The sequence below is a fragment of the Pomacea canaliculata genome, linkage group LG4 (genome assembly GCF_003073045.1).
Source record: "Pomacea canaliculata isolate SZHN2017 linkage group LG4, ASM307304v1, whole genome shotgun sequence".
NCBI classification, from domain to species: Eukaryota; Metazoa; Mollusca; class Gastropoda; order Architaenioglossa; family Ampullariidae; genus Pomacea; species Pomacea canaliculata.
The window spans coordinates 26,917,353-26,934,904 of NC_037593.1; the positions used below are offsets into that span (position 1 = coordinate 26,917,353).

The 17,552-nt window shown below is 35.1% G+C and overlaps 2 protein-coding genes across 2 annotated transcripts; one reads left to right on the forward strand and one right to left on the reverse strand.

Moving 5' to 3' along the window:
• Positions 1-108: 108 nt before the first annotated feature.
• LOC112560998 (eukaryotic translation initiation factor 3 subunit I-like) lies at positions 109-6,514 on the reverse strand. The gene is made up of 9 exons (XM_025233112.1): positions 6,399-6,514; positions 4,288-4,468; positions 3,226-3,291; positions 2,546-2,695; positions 1,334-1,467; positions 1,009-1,119; positions 686-775; positions 415-581; positions 109-242 (listed from the first exon to the last, which is right to left on the reverse strand). Exons 1-9 carry the CDS (start codon positions 6,399-6,401, stop codon positions 161-163), a joined length of 984 nt encoding a protein of 327 aa, XP_025088897.1. The 5' UTR covers positions 6,402-6,514; the 3' UTR covers positions 109-160.
• Positions 6,515-6,659: 145 nt separating this feature from the next.
• On the forward strand, positions 6,660-17,037 carry LOC112561000 (type-1 angiotensin II receptor-associated protein-like). The gene is made up of 7 exons (XM_025233116.1): positions 6,660-7,416; positions 8,153-8,187; positions 8,460-8,571; positions 9,779-9,851; positions 11,041-11,086; positions 11,458-11,579; positions 12,614-17,037. The coding sequence occupies exons 1-7, from the start codon at positions 7,390-7,392 to the stop codon at positions 12,718-12,720; spliced, it is 522 nt and encodes a 173-aa protein (XP_025088901.1). The 5' UTR covers positions 6,660-7,389; the 3' UTR covers positions 12,721-17,037.
• The last annotated feature ends 515 nt before the right edge of the window (positions 17,038-17,552 follow it).

Below are 17,552 nucleotides of genomic sequence, written 5' to 3' on the forward strand. Positions count from 1 at the left end.
CTTGGGTGGTCTTGTTTTGTTACGAAGTTTTATCTAAGCCGATTTAGAAAGGTTTCACATCACTCAACACCATGTCGCAGACCCGTGTATTGTAGCACAAAGAAGTCAGACTGTCTGCACATGTTTACTGTGTCCATCACAACAAAAATTAACACCACCACTAGTATTCAAAACGAAAGTCCAGATACATCTGGTCAAAGTAGTGTACTCGAACATAGCCATCCTCACCACCACTGCTGTAGCTGAAACACACAGAAAAAAAGCAGATGATTCAATTACAACCTAACCCTCAATACCAACATAACTGCAGACATGACAGCATCATTGTTTGCAGCAGTTTCTCCATTTCATTCCTTTAGCATAGTAGCTTTGTTATACTATTGTGACAAGCAAATATTCTTTAAAAATCCGTACCTTTTACCATCAGGATGGAATGAAAGGCTGTTGATTGGACCAAAGTGGCCTTTTATGCTTCCAAATTCTTCTTCAAAAACCATGTGGAAAAACCGGGCATCAAATTTACCGATCTTTGTTGAGGTCATGGTCACATTCATAGCTTCCTGTCCACCACCAACGACAACCTGAACAGTAAAAAAATTTTTTTTTAATCAAAGCATTAGGTCATTTGTATCCTATCTAAAAGGTCTACAATAAGATTATGCAGCAAGTGAGCTGCACTACTTACATGATCAAACAAGGGTGATATGGAAGCTGAATTGACAGGTCTCTCAGTGCGATAAGTCTTCAATGGTTCCAAGGTCTGCATGTCAAACAACTGCAAAGACACCAACACCCTTTTCCGATATACTTCCACAAATCAGAAACATTTTAGATGTAACAGTACAGTACTCGTGGTGTATAAACCTCTAATAGTTGCAATGCAGGTGATAACATACTGAACTACAGACACAGGTTTGTGCACACAATGGAAGCAAGAACACACATAAGAACTTCCACCTCCCAACCATTCACTCATCCACCCACTCTAACTCAGTTTCGGTAAATTACCTTCGCAGTAAAATCTTTGGAGGCTGTAATGAACCAGTTGCCATCTTTAGATGGCTGGATATCATTGATCTGCTTATTGTGTCCTTTCTCTGATGCAATCTTTTCTCCTGTCTAAGATCAGAGAAATGTTCAAATGCAAATATAGTAAGAGTTGCCCTACAATACTTTGTTCATATTCCTAAAATTTTTCTTGATGCCATCTTAATTAGCTCAAATTTTGTAAATACTTGCTTTGACTGTTTTCTTTTGCAAAAGAAAAATATATGATCACGACTGTACTATGCAAAAATAGAAATGTTACAGCCACATAATTCACTCCACATACCTTTACATCAAACTGGCATACTTCCCCGTTTTCATGTCCAGTCAGTATGAAGTCCTCTAGTCCCCCCCATATAGCAGAAGTGATCTTAGCATCTGATGTAGGTAAAGCGACTCTCTGTGATGGCTCACCAGATTCTGTCATAAACAATAAAATGAACTATAAGGCCAAAGGACAATTAGTAAATAACACCGAATCTCTAAACTATTGGTGCCTGACTGGTGCTACATCCTATGATGCTTACTACAAATAGTTATGCTTGTTAAACCAGTTGCAATTATGAAACAGAAAAAGCCTTTTGCCCATTTTCTGCATCACTGCTATATTTTTGTTTCTTCTTCCAATCTCTTGCCACCAAGACTGATCTCTTACCACAGAAATAGCAATAACTCAAGTGAAATAATTAACATTTTAACACCTAAAGATTCATTCTCTTCCTTTATAAAATATTGCATATACACTTTTCCAAGAGAAATATGCATGCTTATGACCGTCACCCATTGGTTCTACGACTTCTGGTATTAATATGTTCATCACTGTGAGTGCAGTCTCTGAACCATGAGTTTTGTTGTTTGAATATTATTGTAGACTAATTTTTTCCCCATCTTAATTTCATTTTTGTTAATATGAAAGGTTTTTTTAATGCACATTATTAAGATATGGTTAATGCTCTTAAGTTTTTATAAGGTTATTAATCCAAGCAGCTCTACTGTAGTGCGCATAGTGCACTTCCATGTATATGTGTGAACAATGTGCTATGAAATTTATATTTCATTATTAAATATTTATGTTTGTGATTTCTTCAATTTGTGTATATTTTAGCTTCTCTATTTTGAATGAGATATTTAGAACTGTAAATAACAATCTGCAGCGGTGTGCACTATTTGTTCTCCAGTCATATCGACAACGTCTGAGCCTGAAGAGCTTTTCTCTGCGGTTCATGTTCTCAGAAGCAAACTTCTCAACCAGAAAAGTGTCAAAAAACCACATTGCACTATGATAAATAAATAAGGGAAGAAACTGTTTGTACTTTAAAAAATTATTCTACCATGAAAGTATTACAAAAATACCGTTCCAAAATGTTTCTGAAAGCTAACTTACAAAAACTACAATACACTATACAGTCTGCAAGTATAGTAGTATTCTGGCATTAAACACTGCAGTCACCCACGAGGGATGGGGGTGGGGAACACCAACAGCAGAAAATCACTGTACCTAGTTGGCTACCATCTCTGACATCATAGATGCGAATTTCACACGGAAAACCCATGGTTTTGTCTGTAGTCAGCATAATCGTGTTTCCACTATAAGAGAATCCACATGAGCGAACAGCTGTATCAGTGGCAATTGAATTCAAACTGACACCTGAAACAAAGATTTACTTTCTTTCACTACACTAGACATGCCGACTTAAACTTGACAAATAAATTTATAGGAGAAAACTTATACAATTAAGTCAGCTTGTTTGGAAGGCTTTATGTACTAGTTTTCACATGTAGGCAGTAAAGTGCTGGAACAAGAAATGGCATTAATCTTAGTATAACAAAGCTTCCAATTAAAAAAAAGTGTGCATACAAAGAAATTGTAATTATGATTGGGAAAAAACGTTGCCAGTAAATGTATATTAAGCTTAAGATGCCTTTCTTGCTTTATTTTGCCAAGTGCTTAATAATTGTAAATGATAATAACAGCAATCTAGCTGATCATGTGGTCAATACACTTAAATGTGTAATGGCAATTTTTTCTTAAACACTTAAGCAAGAGCAAAAGCAGTGATATGACAAAAATTAACATTTTCTAATTATATATATCTTAAAATTTCACAGAAAATTGTCATAGAATTTTAAATTGTCCAAACATTTCTACTTTTATTACCACCAGCTGCTCCACAGTACCTGTTTCTGTATCCCATAATTTACAGGTGTTGTCAGCAGAACCAGTTAGTACTCTGGTTGTGTCCCCTGAATACATGTCAAGGACACATACTGAGTTACTTATCTCTAGTAAAACTATGCATTCAGATAATCACTCCTGTTTTGTTAAGTCCATTTCTCTTCCTCAAAAGTTTTGAATCATGTCTGCTCAAAATTTGGCTTTCAAAAGAACTGTTTAGTTACAATCATGTCTAAAACCCAGCGCAGACAAGTTTTCAATGTTGCAGCAAGGAAAACATACGTTTGTCATGCAGATGGCAACGTTTTACTAGAAATGGTGTAAACATGCACGTGTGATATAAATATACACACACACACTTTTACTGAATGAGTATCTTGAGGCAATAGTGTCTTTCACTTTTATTTATTTTTTAATATATATTTTCTATTTTGTGCTACATGTTTAGGTCAATATTTGACATGACCTACACCGACAATTATACATTCTTCTTTACAGGCTGACAGTGACACTGAACAAACTGGTTAAAATGACTGACAAAATTTATCAATCAGTCATACCTTTGAGGAGGCACAGTAGCTGCAATACATGGGCTTGTATTGAAAAGAATTTGTGTAAATATGCATTTGGGCTGGATTCAAACCAAAGACAATAAACTACAGGTATTCTTTTATGCACAGGCATCCACTCAATTTTGTGTAAAAGGGATTACTGCGCAACAGCAATTTTTCTCCTTAACACTGATTGCTCTATCAAACAATCAGCTACCACTTCCCTCAGCTCTTTCTTGTTTTGTTCACATGCTTGGAATGTCAAGTTAGATCGAGCATTTTGATAGGAGATGGACAGTAAATTCCAGCATCGAAAAGTTACTAACGACATCACTCAACAGTATCTTGTACCACCCTAGTGGGTTTTAGATGTGACTGTAAATGTTTTGGGGAAACTTTTTAGAAAAGATTAAGAACACCAGTAACTTCCCTTGCCTTTTAAGTAAGAGCAAGCAAGTAGACAACTATTCACAAATGGACATCCAGAATGCTTAATTCTTCAAGAAAGGATACAGTTGACATCAATGCACCACACAGCTCCATTGTGTCCGTTAAATGTGCCAAGTCTTTCGCCATTGAGAGAGTACCAGACATTGGGCTGAGAGTCTTTAGCACAGGAGAAGATAAGATCACCCTCACGGTTGTACTTGATCTGCGTTATTGAACGCTCATGACCATGAAGCATAATAGGCTTCTGTTAAAAACAAAGAAACAAGCAATGGATTAGACTTAATTCAAACATATACAAGCATACATTTTTAATTAAAGCAATAATCTAGCTTTAAAATCCTCTTGCTGCAACTTTTGTGACATATTTAAAAATTATATGCCACGATTTACCAGAGAAAAGTAATCAAATTCAATCTGTCAGCAAAAGTATGCAGTGTGGCTAGTATGAGCACTAATTATGCCCTTTATTCTACAAACATAAAAGTAATAAATGTGTAATTCATTTAGCATATAATCACACTCCCTAAGAAGCATGCTCTTGACTGGTTGTATTTTACACTGTGCCAGCAACTAAGGCTGTATCACAGCAGCATGGTTGTGGTGCTTAAGTAGGAGTCAGAATACAAAGGACAGAAAGAGAACATAATAAACGAGCTTTCTTAATTTTGGTGGCACATAAATAGATGGGATATGAAAATGATATGTGCATGCAGCTTCACAATAAATAGGAGCAAACTACTCAGCTGAATTGTCAGGAAATAATAAAATGAGAACCGACTACAGCTTTCAACTTTTTCCTGCAAAACTAAGTACACATGCCTCAGAGCCTGCTTGCCCTGCTTTTTTTTTTTTTTTTTTTCAGAGATGTTCGAGTTCCAATATTTGTTCGGATATAATCGAAAATTGGAAGATGAGGTGATGAGAAGCAAGTAATAAAATCTTGTAATGAGAAGGACTTGGGGGGTTAATTTTGATTGTGGGTTATCTTTTGATGCACATTTAAAGTGGTCACTAGGCAAATCTGATAGTTGGAATTATTAGAAGAAATTTCAGTTATTTGAATAAACAGAATTTTTTAAAAGTACACAAAGCACTTGTGCATCCACTTTTGGAATATGAAAATTTGTCAATGTGATCTGGGCTGATATTAAAGAGACAATCTACATTAACAGAAAAAGTACAAAGACATGCTACTAAATTACCTGTCTTACTCTGGTTGACTTAGGTACTTAAGGCTGTCTAAAGGGTAGGAGATTCAGTGGTGAGGATCTCATTCAAATGTTCAAGATATTTTACAGATACAATGATGTTGATAAGCATGTACTTTCACAACCACATATTAATATTACTCAAAATTCAGATGAAATAGTATTTATCAGCCACTATTCCCCTACTAAACACAAATATTTCTCTTAACAAGGCTGCTGAAAAATTGGAACTCATTGCCTACTAACATATTTAAATTATTCACCAAATATGAACAGAACGCTTTAGATAAAAATCCAACATTTGTCAAACTAATTTACAGCTTTGATGGTTAACAATAAATATTATCATCTGTTGAAAACTCAGACACAGACAAATATTCAAGTGATTTTTCAGAGGGCAAATGATAGCCAGTCCTACCACTGCTTCCAACATAAGGATCATGCAGTTTCACCCACACTGGATCTCTCTTACATACCCACTTCGTGATGCAGATTCAAATACAAAATTGAAACGCTCGCTCTTCTCTGATTAAAAAATAGTATGCTATTATTTATCCTATTATATAACAAGTATTATGGTTTGGTTTAAATAAAAAAATAATCATTGTAATGAATGCGGTAATAAGACGCTTTTAATCAAACTATCAACTTCCTCAACGATCGACACGTTACTCTAGGGTACCAAAGTATGATAAAAGTAAACCATATCATTATACTACTACACAAATGTTTCTCGCAGACTTTTTATTATTATTTTCACTTTTTCATCCATACTTCGCCATTAATGTAGCGACCGCGTTCTGCCAGATGCAGAAATGAAGTACTACATTACACGTAGAAATGCAATCAGAATGTTCAAATCTACCTGTATTATACCTTTTACCCATGCAAGAATCAAGACAATTTATAACAACACACTTGTCTACTTCACATTAACATTATTTTAAAGAAACATAAGCTTCTTACCATCTTTAATCACGTTGGCTTCGTACCGGAAGTGCGCACTCTCCCAGTCGTCCAGATAATTATTCTCGAGCTATTTGAGAATTCGAACTCAGTCGACCTGAAAACTTTATCGGAATCCTTTTGAGAACACACCCCACCAGCTCCTCGCACAACACTTTTTTTAAAATCTAAAGTTTGGATTACTGCATTGTAAACGATTCTTTAATCAAAGATATGAGAAAGCAGTATCATAGTATCATCCTCTTTACAAAAAAATGGAAGCTACTTATGCTATGTGACCAAGATTTTCTTTTTTATAAAATCTCTCTGGAGTTTTCTAGCTACAAGAAGAAATGTATAGACAAGGTCAACTGAGATCACGAACTAATATCGTGCTGAGATGCATTCTTGAATTTAGTTGCCAACTCATGTTTTTCAAAAAGTTACTGACCTACTCAACCCGAAAACAACTGGCAGACCTTGATATGTGATGCTACAACATCACATTCGATCTCGAATGTACTACAATAGAGACACTGAAAACTGAAAACCCGCGAAGATCTTAATTTTTATTAAACATTACAACATACAAAGCGTAATAATGTAATGGAGAAACAACGCAGTATGTCGCGCAGTGATAGGTTCATGAACTGCGAGCTCTTCCATTTGCAACGTAACGTACAACGATCGTGCTGCAATGTTTTAAAAAAGAAAAATGACTAGAAAAGTAACTGTTCCACACAACTAGTTGACTGCAGCGTATTTTTAAAACTGTCGAATACTGTGCGAGTGTTGTAAGCGCCCGTGACTCCCATGATTTACTATTTACCACGAATTAAACACACGTCCATGCTATTTACTAGACCGAGGGTAGTCGTGACTATCACAGGTCACGGTCGTTAACTAGCTCGTGAGGTCTTGTGACGCTGACCGTCTGCAACGCGCTTCCTTCCTGCCTTGTGTACGCAACAGCTTTTCCTTGTTTGTGCCTGAACACTTTAATGTGACAGAAATGAACGCATCAGAAACTATGTTAAAGGTTTGTCCTAAAATTTAGATTTTATTATCTCTATTATATATGCAGGAGATCCACTACTACCGTAGCAAAATCTCTGAAATACGTGAAGATCATAATATGACAATATTAATGTCACACTATAGTATGATCATGGTCGTACTGATAGTGCGACATAAGATGATACCATGTTTTTCCCATCAGCAACTCGTTGGATATATATATAAAAATCATACTTGCAAGGAAATAAGAATGATCAGTTGTGAAATACAAGCGTACACACGTTTTCTTCCTAGATAAAGTAAAAAGGAATGTAAATAAAGATGTTAACTAATGAAAGGTTTGTCATCTTTAGGTATGCATATGCCTACAGAAGATAAAACACTGCAGTATTATAAATACACTTTTTAAAATCGTGATAATAATTAAGTTATCGATCAATATTATACAATTAATATGTTTTACAACAGTAAAAAAATCATGCTTGTTGTCTGTGATACAACAATGGTAAAAGATTTTTATTCCTTTGATAAAGTTTTTTTTTGTTTTGTATTGAGATTTCATTGATTATTAAATATTTTTTACATTAAAGAGTTCTCTGAAGAAACTTTTTTAAAATTTTTTTTTGCACAAACGTTAATTCTTGACATTTCTTCAATATAAAGGAATTATATAGAACAGAAGTCAGTCGTTTAAGTGAAATTTGGAAATTGTGCTTGGCTTATGTTATTGAAACCTAATACATTTCAACTGGTTTCAGGTCATTCTATTTGTACATTTCATCCTTAGTACCTGGTAAGTATTTTTGTTATTTAATTAGTTTTTTTAACTAAAATTTTTACATTTGTGCTTAAATAATTTTTCATTGTTTTTGCAACAATAGCAACAGTGACATTTTCAAGATGACTAGGGCCAACATTGAAATAAAAGATCTGAAGCTTTTCAGTTATGCAGCATGTGTTTAAAATAGTTTGGTTTTTTTTAACTATGAGAAATAAAGTGCCATGTTATTTGAAAAAAAATAATTTACTTCACAGCAGCACGGATTCCATTTTTTCTTATAACAGGGGATCTATGGGGAATTGGATACCAGGTACATACCTCTATGTTCATGGTGTCTTTCTTGCTTGTGGATTTATGGCTATATTACTGCCCCAATCAGTAGATGCTGTTCTCATGGTAACTATTTTGCACTTTCAACTTTTTAAGTATTTTGTTAAAATGTGAGGAGTGTCTGAAAAGTAACTGGACTGGTGTCACAAACAATTTATTTCAATTCCAAACAACAAGCTCCATCTCCAGAGCAAGATCAGATGTTTCAGTATGGTGATGTTCTTCTGGGCCAGGAACTGTCGGATGCTCATGACTTTGAGAGCATATGCATCATGGCTGCTTCACCATGACAATGCCCTGAGCAGCCAGCATTTCCTGGCCCAGAAAAACATCACCATACTGAATAACCTCCATATTCACCTGATCTTGCTCCTTGTAGTTTTTGTCTTTTTCCCCAAGCCCAAGGGGATCATCAAGGGGACCTTTTTTGAGGGCATGAGGCTATCAAGAAGGGCATAACAAGGGAACTGAGGGGCATCCCAGAAGAATCCTTCCTGCAGTGCATAGAAGCATGGTAGAGATGGATAGAAAAGGGCATTAGACTCCAGGTGGATTACTTTGAAGGGGAAACCATGTAGTTTGTTATTTTGAATTGTTTGTGACAGCAGTACCATTACTTTTCAAACACACCTCATACTTCTACTGTTTATGATGATGATGATGATGATTGGGTTAATAGGATTGAAATTTAATTTATCAATTACAACAGCATTAGAAATCAGCAATCGGTAACATTCTAACACGTACAAAGATAGCAACACGGCTGACATGTCTGTTGTAGTTGTTAGAGAGCATCATTAGAGCTGCCTTCAAAGGAAAGGCTGGTTTTAAAGTTTTATTGTGAGCAAATTCAAACAGCTTCACTTTAAACAATAAATTCAGGAAGTGAACACCATTATGTATTCATTTGTTTTCCATTCCATTATCACTAGGTTTATTGTGTGGTCACCTGGCTTGGGTTTTTGGTATTTTATTGACCCGCCACATAGCTTAGAATTTTTAGACCGGCTGCAAACTTTGGAAACCCTTCTCTAAAAATAGTTTTCTGGATGAATAATATTTTTTCTTAGTTCTATATATTAATTTTTTTTTACTTTTTTAGTAGTGCAGTTTTTATATAAATCATGAATAGGGTATACGTGAAAAAAAATCCAGAATGACATCAATTCTTTCAATGCTTGTGAAAATTAGAATTTGAAAAAGTGTGTGGTTTTTACCCTGTCCAGTGTCCTCATCTTTCTCAGAATGTTTTTTTTTTTCTTTTGACTTGCAGATGCTGGCAACACTTGGTTTCAGTGTCTTGGAAGATGTTTTACTTTTGTCACTTTATGAGCCACGGTTTCCAGGTAAGTGGTGGTCTGACTTGGGTAGCATGCTGATACCTGACCTTGCGTACATTATACATTTAATTGTACATGTATACTGCTAAAAGTCTAGTCTGACATTAAATGTAAGAGAGTGTATCTCACACCTACAATAGACCACATTGCTAGCTCTCGAGCGGTTCGATAAAAGCACTTGAACTAGTTTGAATGCTACAAATTTTTCCCTTAGATAAAGAGTAAAATATAGCCAAATATGAGAGATTTTTGTTTGAGAATGAGCACACAAAAATTTACAAAACGCGTGTCACATTTTACACATACTACTGCTGGTCACACTATTAACATTTTCCTGATCATGAGAGGCAGCATCACACTTTTTACTTTGATGCTTGAAAAAATGCTTGTGCTATAAAACCAAGATTCAGTAGCAAGACTTGTTACTTGGTCCTGTTTATAGCTAGGTGGTACCTAAGGCATCCACTAGAGACCTCCATTTTTGTCTGTCAACAGCAAGTTTAATTATGACTTCTGTTTACATAAATCAGTGTTAATGAAAGCATAATGAAACTTGTCACACACTTTCAGTGCATTTTAGCTTCTGTTTATTCTTACAAATAGTGGGATGAGCTATTTGCAAGTTCCTGTGCTTAAACCATAATTTGAAACGGTCAAATATTTTAGAAATTTAAGAAAAAAACATTTTTGATGATGTCAAGTGTAACAGAAAAATTATATTCATAAGTATGTAGTCTCTGTCTCCCTCCCTTCTCTCTCTCTCACTCAGATCAACAATTAAATGTGTTTTCAGCAACCCTTTTTAGTACTTAGTTACTTTTTCAAAACCAGTTTTAAATGGCTTTTTAGAAATTTTGCAAAGACTGTTTACTCATTTTAGTAAGAACAACAGATAAGCAGCCTGTGCATTGTGGAGTCTATTTTGGAGTAAGCAGCTTGTGATAAATGACTATTATCAAAGATTGAGTTTCTGCTGGCTAGAGGAATAAACATGTCAAGATGCATCGAACAAATCTTGCCAGTCTATATGAAATACATATCCTTAAACTTTGTGCATAAGCCCACATTTTGATATTTTCATAGAATTGCTGGTAGATAAAAAAATAAATACTATTTTACTAACAAATTGTAAACAATATTTCAGCACTTTAAAAAAAGACAGTGAAATTATAAATGAATATCATTTTAATTGCAGATATTGCACCAGAGAGCTTGAGGAATGAGTTTCGATTTGCCTTGGGGTATCCTTGCTGTACTGAGGGTGGATAATGATACATGTGTTCTTTTTCATTTACTTTATTTCTTCCTTTCTGACATGCACATACATGCACAAATGTATACGCATGCCCACACACACACTGCACATGGACATGCACATGCACACTCACAGAAACATGCAAGCTTATACTTTTTTGTTTTAGATTTACTAATAATAATACATGCACATTTGTATAATACTCGTTCTAGTCATAAATGTCATACTCAAAGTGCTAATCAAATCCCGCTCAAACTATACTAGGCCAGAACCTATAATATCAGAAACAAATTTTAGCTTTCTTGGGGTATTTCAAAGCTTCCATCAGTGTGTTTACACCTTACTACAAATCTGAAGCATGTGCATACTCAATCTTATCATAAAACCCTTCTCTGGGTTCATCCTGTGGCGAATTCTAATAGCTCGCAACGAGGACACAGCCTTCACTATTCTTGGTATTGAAAGCTTTCCAAGATTTGGTAAGTAGCACAAACTCAGTATGTTTTGTTTTTAATTTGCTACTTTAGTTTCATATGTAGACAATCACAGCTGGCTTCTGCAGTTAATCCTGCTGTTGCCAGTATGACAGTTTTATTCATTTTCTTCGAGACCATCTCTCAGTTATATTTTCTTGCTGCTCCTGTTGAGAATGAAACACTTTCTGAGAGTTTTTGCTGTGTCATGAACTTAATTAACTCATTAGGGTTTCTTGGTCAGCTTTCAAATAGACATGGTTTTTCAGCTGAGCAAACTGGGAAAAGTTTATGTTGGTTTTGACATGCATATCAAGCTGATGGTTATATTGTCAAAACCAAAAAACATTTTCGTACTTTTTAAGAGTGTTGATATTTATCGACATCTGTGAGTTTTGCATTTTATGTCATAATGGAAGCAGTATTCATCTGTATCATGTGAGGATCAAGAGAAGAATATTTTGTGTAAAACGTGATGCCATTTTAAATGAAGAAAAAGCTACTATATGCCAGACTTCAATTCAGTGTGCATTCAAATGGCTAACAGCACATATGTAACAAAGTAACATTTCCAAAACAAAATGAATTTATACATGCAAAATGTATAGTTATATTGAGTTTTTATATTGGCAAAGTGGCCAAAGTCTCTCTTTTTGTGATCATAATTTTTGCTTGAGAAGAAATGGTAAGTGCTAAAGGGCTTCCATAACTATGAGAGGCTGTAGGAGTAGTGAACATGGAAAGTGGTGCCTGACTTACTTCTGCCATTTTTACCTTCACTCATAAATCATGTAGAACAGGGGGGTGAGCAGGGGAAGTTTTCTAGCCATGGGTCAGAGCAGACCTGTTCTGCAATCAAGCACATTAACTACTAGTTTACTCTGCCATCCCCTGAATTCTGGCCATTAACACTCGCCAAAAACTGTGGTTCTTTTATAGACATTAAACCAACATATTGAATTTAATGTTACAGTAATAAAGAGCTACTAAAATTCTTCAGCATGTTTCAACGTGTTTAAAAAATATATTTTTATTCTCAGGTGGTCAACAGAGAGGCTATGAGAATATCGACAACAAAGTGCCTAATCCAACAAATAATGTTGAAACAGCAACACCACATTATACCAGTCCACCTTCAATGACATGAGTTTTAAAGAAGAAGCCAATGACCATGGGAAGAATTTTGAGAAAGCTGCAAAATATAACCAGTTGTTTTTCTCTTTCTGCAAAATTTTTGCAAAAAAAAAAAATAATGCCACTCCATTCCACCTGTTATCTTTAGTCAGTAAAAAATCTGGCACAATCGGAATAGAGTAAGGGACAACACAATGCACAATGTTTCTCTGTGTTTTAGTGATTGGAAACCCTGTACTGATGCAAGCTTTATTCCAGCATTTTCATTACATTTATAATACTTGTAAATAGATTTATGTTCAATGCAAGATTTCTTGATACATATATGCTGATGATATGGCAGAGGTAACAACATTTGTTCTGGTAGTCATTTGTCTGGTATGCATCAAAGTTCACTTTATTGCCCATTTCTAACCTGTAAACAAGACTATAGCACCTGGTTTTATCCCAACTGAAGGATTTAAAATGTGCATGGATAATTTTGTTTGGGCCTTTTAGCTCATATAGATATACGTATCATGACATGATAGACACCTTCAGGCATGGTAAAACATGGGCATTCTGCAAGATTAGATTTACTGCATTTTAATTTAAAAATTCTATCATAAAGTGTCAGTACACCTAAAATCTGCTTTTTTAAGTGTTTATCAGTTACTGTAGGTCACTAGCATGCATATTCTAGCATCCAAACCAATTTCAAATATTGGGAGTGTAGTTAAACTTCAGTCACTTTTCATCATTTGTTGGTCGAATGGCAAACACAGCTCCTTTCAATATATTTTGTAAGCTTACATGTATTTATTCTTATGCTGTTCTTATTAAATCAAGAGATAAAGGATCATTGTTTCCAGTTTTAAATACATCTTAAAATGATGGTTCAAATGAGTGTACACTAATGCAAGGGAAGTCATTTCCTTTGTGAAATCTAAAGCTACATGTCGGATTACTTCCCCTATTATGCTACTAAAAATTAGTGACCAAAGCATCTCACCTTTTTCATCACTAGTAATTCATCAGGGTCATAATTTTTTTTAACTATAGAATTGCTAAGAATCTTCCTAAGCTTTGGCTGGCATAAAGAATGTTGTTTCTTTGCATCTTGATAATTTCATCTTACTTTTGTGACCTACATTTATCTTTTGTTAAGTAAAATAATTGGCATTTTTAAAACAATATTCTGAACATAATAATAATTGGGATCACTTGCAAAAAGGTTTATGGATTAACCTTATGTTCTGATACATTGTATGTATACTGCATTAATCAAACACTGTCCATCAGAAATAAACATTCAGGACTTGCAATTGCAAGATTATTTTTATACATTTTTCCCCAAAATAATGATTAAACACTTTACATGTGTTTTCTCCATGTTGTTTCGTGTATTTGGCAGTAATTAATTATTGTATGTCAAGAAATCCCCAGAAATAACTAGATTCTCGGTTAAAGTGAGCAGGACAAAAATTTAACCTTTTGAAAGTTAAAAATGTCCTCCAGTATATCTTTGTAAGAGTTATGGTCCATCAAAAGAACACTGAAGCTGTAAGATAATTATGCATTCTGAGTTTCTTTGTTTTCTCTTTTTACTAGTAAATATTTTGTGAGAATGGAGAAAGGGGTTAATTCATTTGGTGTGAAAATTGTATTGAACAGTTGTGCACCCTTTGACGTATACTTTTAAACATCTAGTCAAGTAAACTACTAAGTATTCCAATGTTGCACACTCTGTCTTGACTTTAGTCTAACAGTACTATGTCAGTAATAAGCAGCTGCTCTTTAATTTTTTGATATTATATTATTAGTGACAGAAACTTCCAAGAGAAATCTATAGATGCTGTAATCCCCTTTCAGTGAGAGCACTGGCCAACCACAACACACTGACAAACTGAAATATTTGTAGGTTTTTCCTGTTGTGCCTATGGCCTTTGGGCAAATGCCTTTGTCTTTCCTGCCCAGAATTTTAAATTCCCCTTCTCCCAGACTATGTAGCCAGAAAAATAATAACAAAGTTGGCTTGCATAGCACCTTTTCTTCCCCTTCGGACAAGTTCAAGGTGCTTCCCCTATGACATGTTGTGACGTGATATAGAAACAGTACCAGGGTAAAAACTAACTTTAGGATCATCACAATTTTTTTCAATGGGTACCAAAGTATAGAACACTTATATTTTGTTACTGTCATTTAAGTCTATTCTTTTTATTATTTGTTATCCCTAACTTTTATCATATTTTTAAAAACTTTTTTACAATTGTTCCACTACATATTTATGTAAGTTCAATATCTTCTTAGCATTCCACTGTTAATTGGGTATAAGTGTTCATTATGTTCAAAGGAGACATATTATATAAACACAAATATAATGGTGTACTTTTCTTTGCAGTTCATTTGATTTTTATCTTAAAAAATTTTATAAAAATTTATATATTTAAGTTAAAGCTATCGTCATGTTTCTCCCAAGAATGAGTTTTAAAAGTTGGTAGCATTGATGAGCTCTGAGGTTCATGTACAGTGAGGAATCATGCCACTCATCCTTTGTTGTCAATGCAGTCTGTCAGTTGTGCATAATAACCCACTGGGCCCTGGCAATTTACTGCAGAGTTCTGCTGTTTGAGATGGCATGTCAATTTTTTCTGTTTTATTAAGAAATGACTGGGCAAAGGTTTGTCTTTCCTTATTTTGGATGGGATATTTTACTTTTGAGTTTGTTTTGGGCAGTGATGAAAAAGTGTTGCAGGTGCACGTTTGTGTGTGTGTGTGTGTTGGTCAGATGTTTTGTTTTAAATAACAAAATATTGATAAAAAGAAATCCAACTCTTACAATCTGAAAGATGTATATAATTTTTGTTATGTTCTTGTAAACTCAGAAAAAATAGGTTTACTACACAAAATATTGGTGCTTCTTAATTAGTCAGGCTTTTTAACATTAATTTCTTTCTGTTCTGTTTAAAGTACAGCTTATTTTAATTGACCATTTAGCTGTTTGTGAGACATTGTTGTGACTTTCTGTGTATTGTGAATTTTGTTGGTCTGTGATTTTGGTGCTTGCATCTTACTATATTCCTATTGCTGTTGATTACGGCATTAGTTTTTGTACAGTTTATTACTGATAAACTTTTAAGTGAGTTTATTAAGTGCATGAACATACAAATATGTATGTATGCATTTGCATGCTTGCAGGCACACACACAAGGAGTGTGGTGTGATTAAAAATTATTTGTGAGGAAAAGATGTAAGATATTTCATTTATGCCTAATGTTCTTCCCAGCTTAAATTACTTTTGCTCACAATGCCATCTATATTGCTTGGCATTTTGCTGTCATGGACTGTATTAGGAGCAGAAAGTATAACACTGTTTGCTGCATATATAAAAATTCATGCTCACTGGTTTTCCTTTTCAATAGATACACAATATAAGTTGTTATTTCAATTTTTTTTTTTAAAAAGAAAAGTGAGTTATAGAGGGAGTCACAAAATACAGCATTTTAGGTGGAGCTATTGAGGCTTGAATTGTTGGCTCTTGAAGAACAGTCAAGCAAAATTTTGTGAAGCTTGAGCATTGTCTATTATTAACATCTGGTTTGTGGTCAGAACACAGCTGCTCTTATTTTTACATCTTTTATATCCATCTACTAGTTAATGTTTTTCTTTCTTTTTGAAAGACAGGTGCTATATGGAGTTAAACACTGTATACTGATTTTTTTTGTGTGTGAGTCTGGTTGTGCAAGATGGGGCTGCTGTAACTCAAGAGTTGGTGGGAGGGGAATAACTGGGAAACAGGACTGTTTGCAGGAAAAAAAAACTTTTGGGGAAAAAAGTCAGAAAATGCTGATAGTTACGTCACAGTCTTTCAGCACCACGTTTACTCGTGAAGAAACAATGAATCATTTTGCAGAAAAACACCTGACGGTAGTGTATTGTACAAACCGTACTGCAGAGAATAAAGGTGTCTACGAGGTGGAACTTTGACTCAGTGGCAGAACGTACACCTTCAAACAAATTCTTTCGTCAGACCTGCTTACAAGCTTTTCTCACATGAAGCAGGTCGGGAAGGAGGTGGAAGGAAGTGGGGGTTGGGAATGGGTAAAATGAAAGCGTGCATTTAAGAGGTCTGTTAACAGAAGCGAGCTGTATGTCTTCAAGTCGGTTTTCACCTGCATGTGTGGGGTGCGAACGTTGATTTAAATGCCGTCCTGCTGCGTGATAACCAAATGACTGTTTCCTCAGTGTGTGTGTAAAAGGGGGTAGTGGCTTTTTAAATAAATCAAATATGCAATCGGATGCTTTGTTACAAGCCTCTTTCGGCGTATTCTAATAAAAATGCGAGAAACTTTGTGATGTGCACGTTCTTTGTGTGTACGTATGCATGTACTTACATGCAAGGGTGGGTGCGCGCTCGTTTTGTTGAACCTGGCGCCTGTTTTCTTTCAGTCTGTGTTTAGGTCTGACAAGAGTTTGCTTAAGAACACACTTGTAATTTACTGTTGTTACAATGGTAGCAGCAGCGGTCAATGCATTTTCCTTTTGCGAAACTGAGCTGTCGTCTGTTTGACGCTTTGATGATTAACGTTACATGAAACAACTTAAGAAGTTCATCGACAACTACAAAACATCAATTGAAATATCTGCAGTCTATTGGTCCCCAGCGCCGACCAAAATCTGTGCACAGTCGGTTGATCTTGCATACCTTTGGTTTCGAAGGTCCGCCTTCATCCCTCCCACCAACCCCCTCAAAACTACACCAACTGCACTCCTTTTGTGAAGGTGAAGATGGAACTCAGCAAAGCTTTTCTCCAGAAAGATGATAATTTTAACAGACAGTGAATGAAAGAAAAATCTTGTCTCACC

What these genes read in the sequence shown, in the direction of transcription:
- LOC112561000 (XM_025233116.1), top strand. Translation starts at nt 7,390, where the DNA reads ATGAACGCATCAGAAACTATGTTAAAG. An exon ending in CATCAGAAACTATGTTAAAG is followed by an intron (nt 7,417 to 8,152) that starts GTTTGTCCTAAA and finishes AACTGGTTTCAG; the next exon opens with GTCATTCTATTTGTACATTT. An exon ending in CATTTCATCCTTAGTACCTG is followed by an intron (nt 8,188 to 8,459) that starts GTAAGTATTTTT and finishes TTCTTATAACAG; the next exon opens with GGGATCTATGGGGAATTGGA.
- LOC112560998 (XM_025233112.1), bottom strand. An exon ending in ATTATGGGATACAGAAACAG is followed by an intron (nt 2,696 to 3,225) that starts GTACTGTGGAGC and finishes TCTTTGTTTCAG; the next exon opens with GTGTCAGTTTGAATTCAATT. An exon ending in TATCACCCTTGTTTGATCAT is followed by an intron (nt 582 to 685) that starts GTAAGTAGTGCA and finishes TTTACTGTTCAG; the next exon opens with GTTGTCGTTGGTGGTGGACA.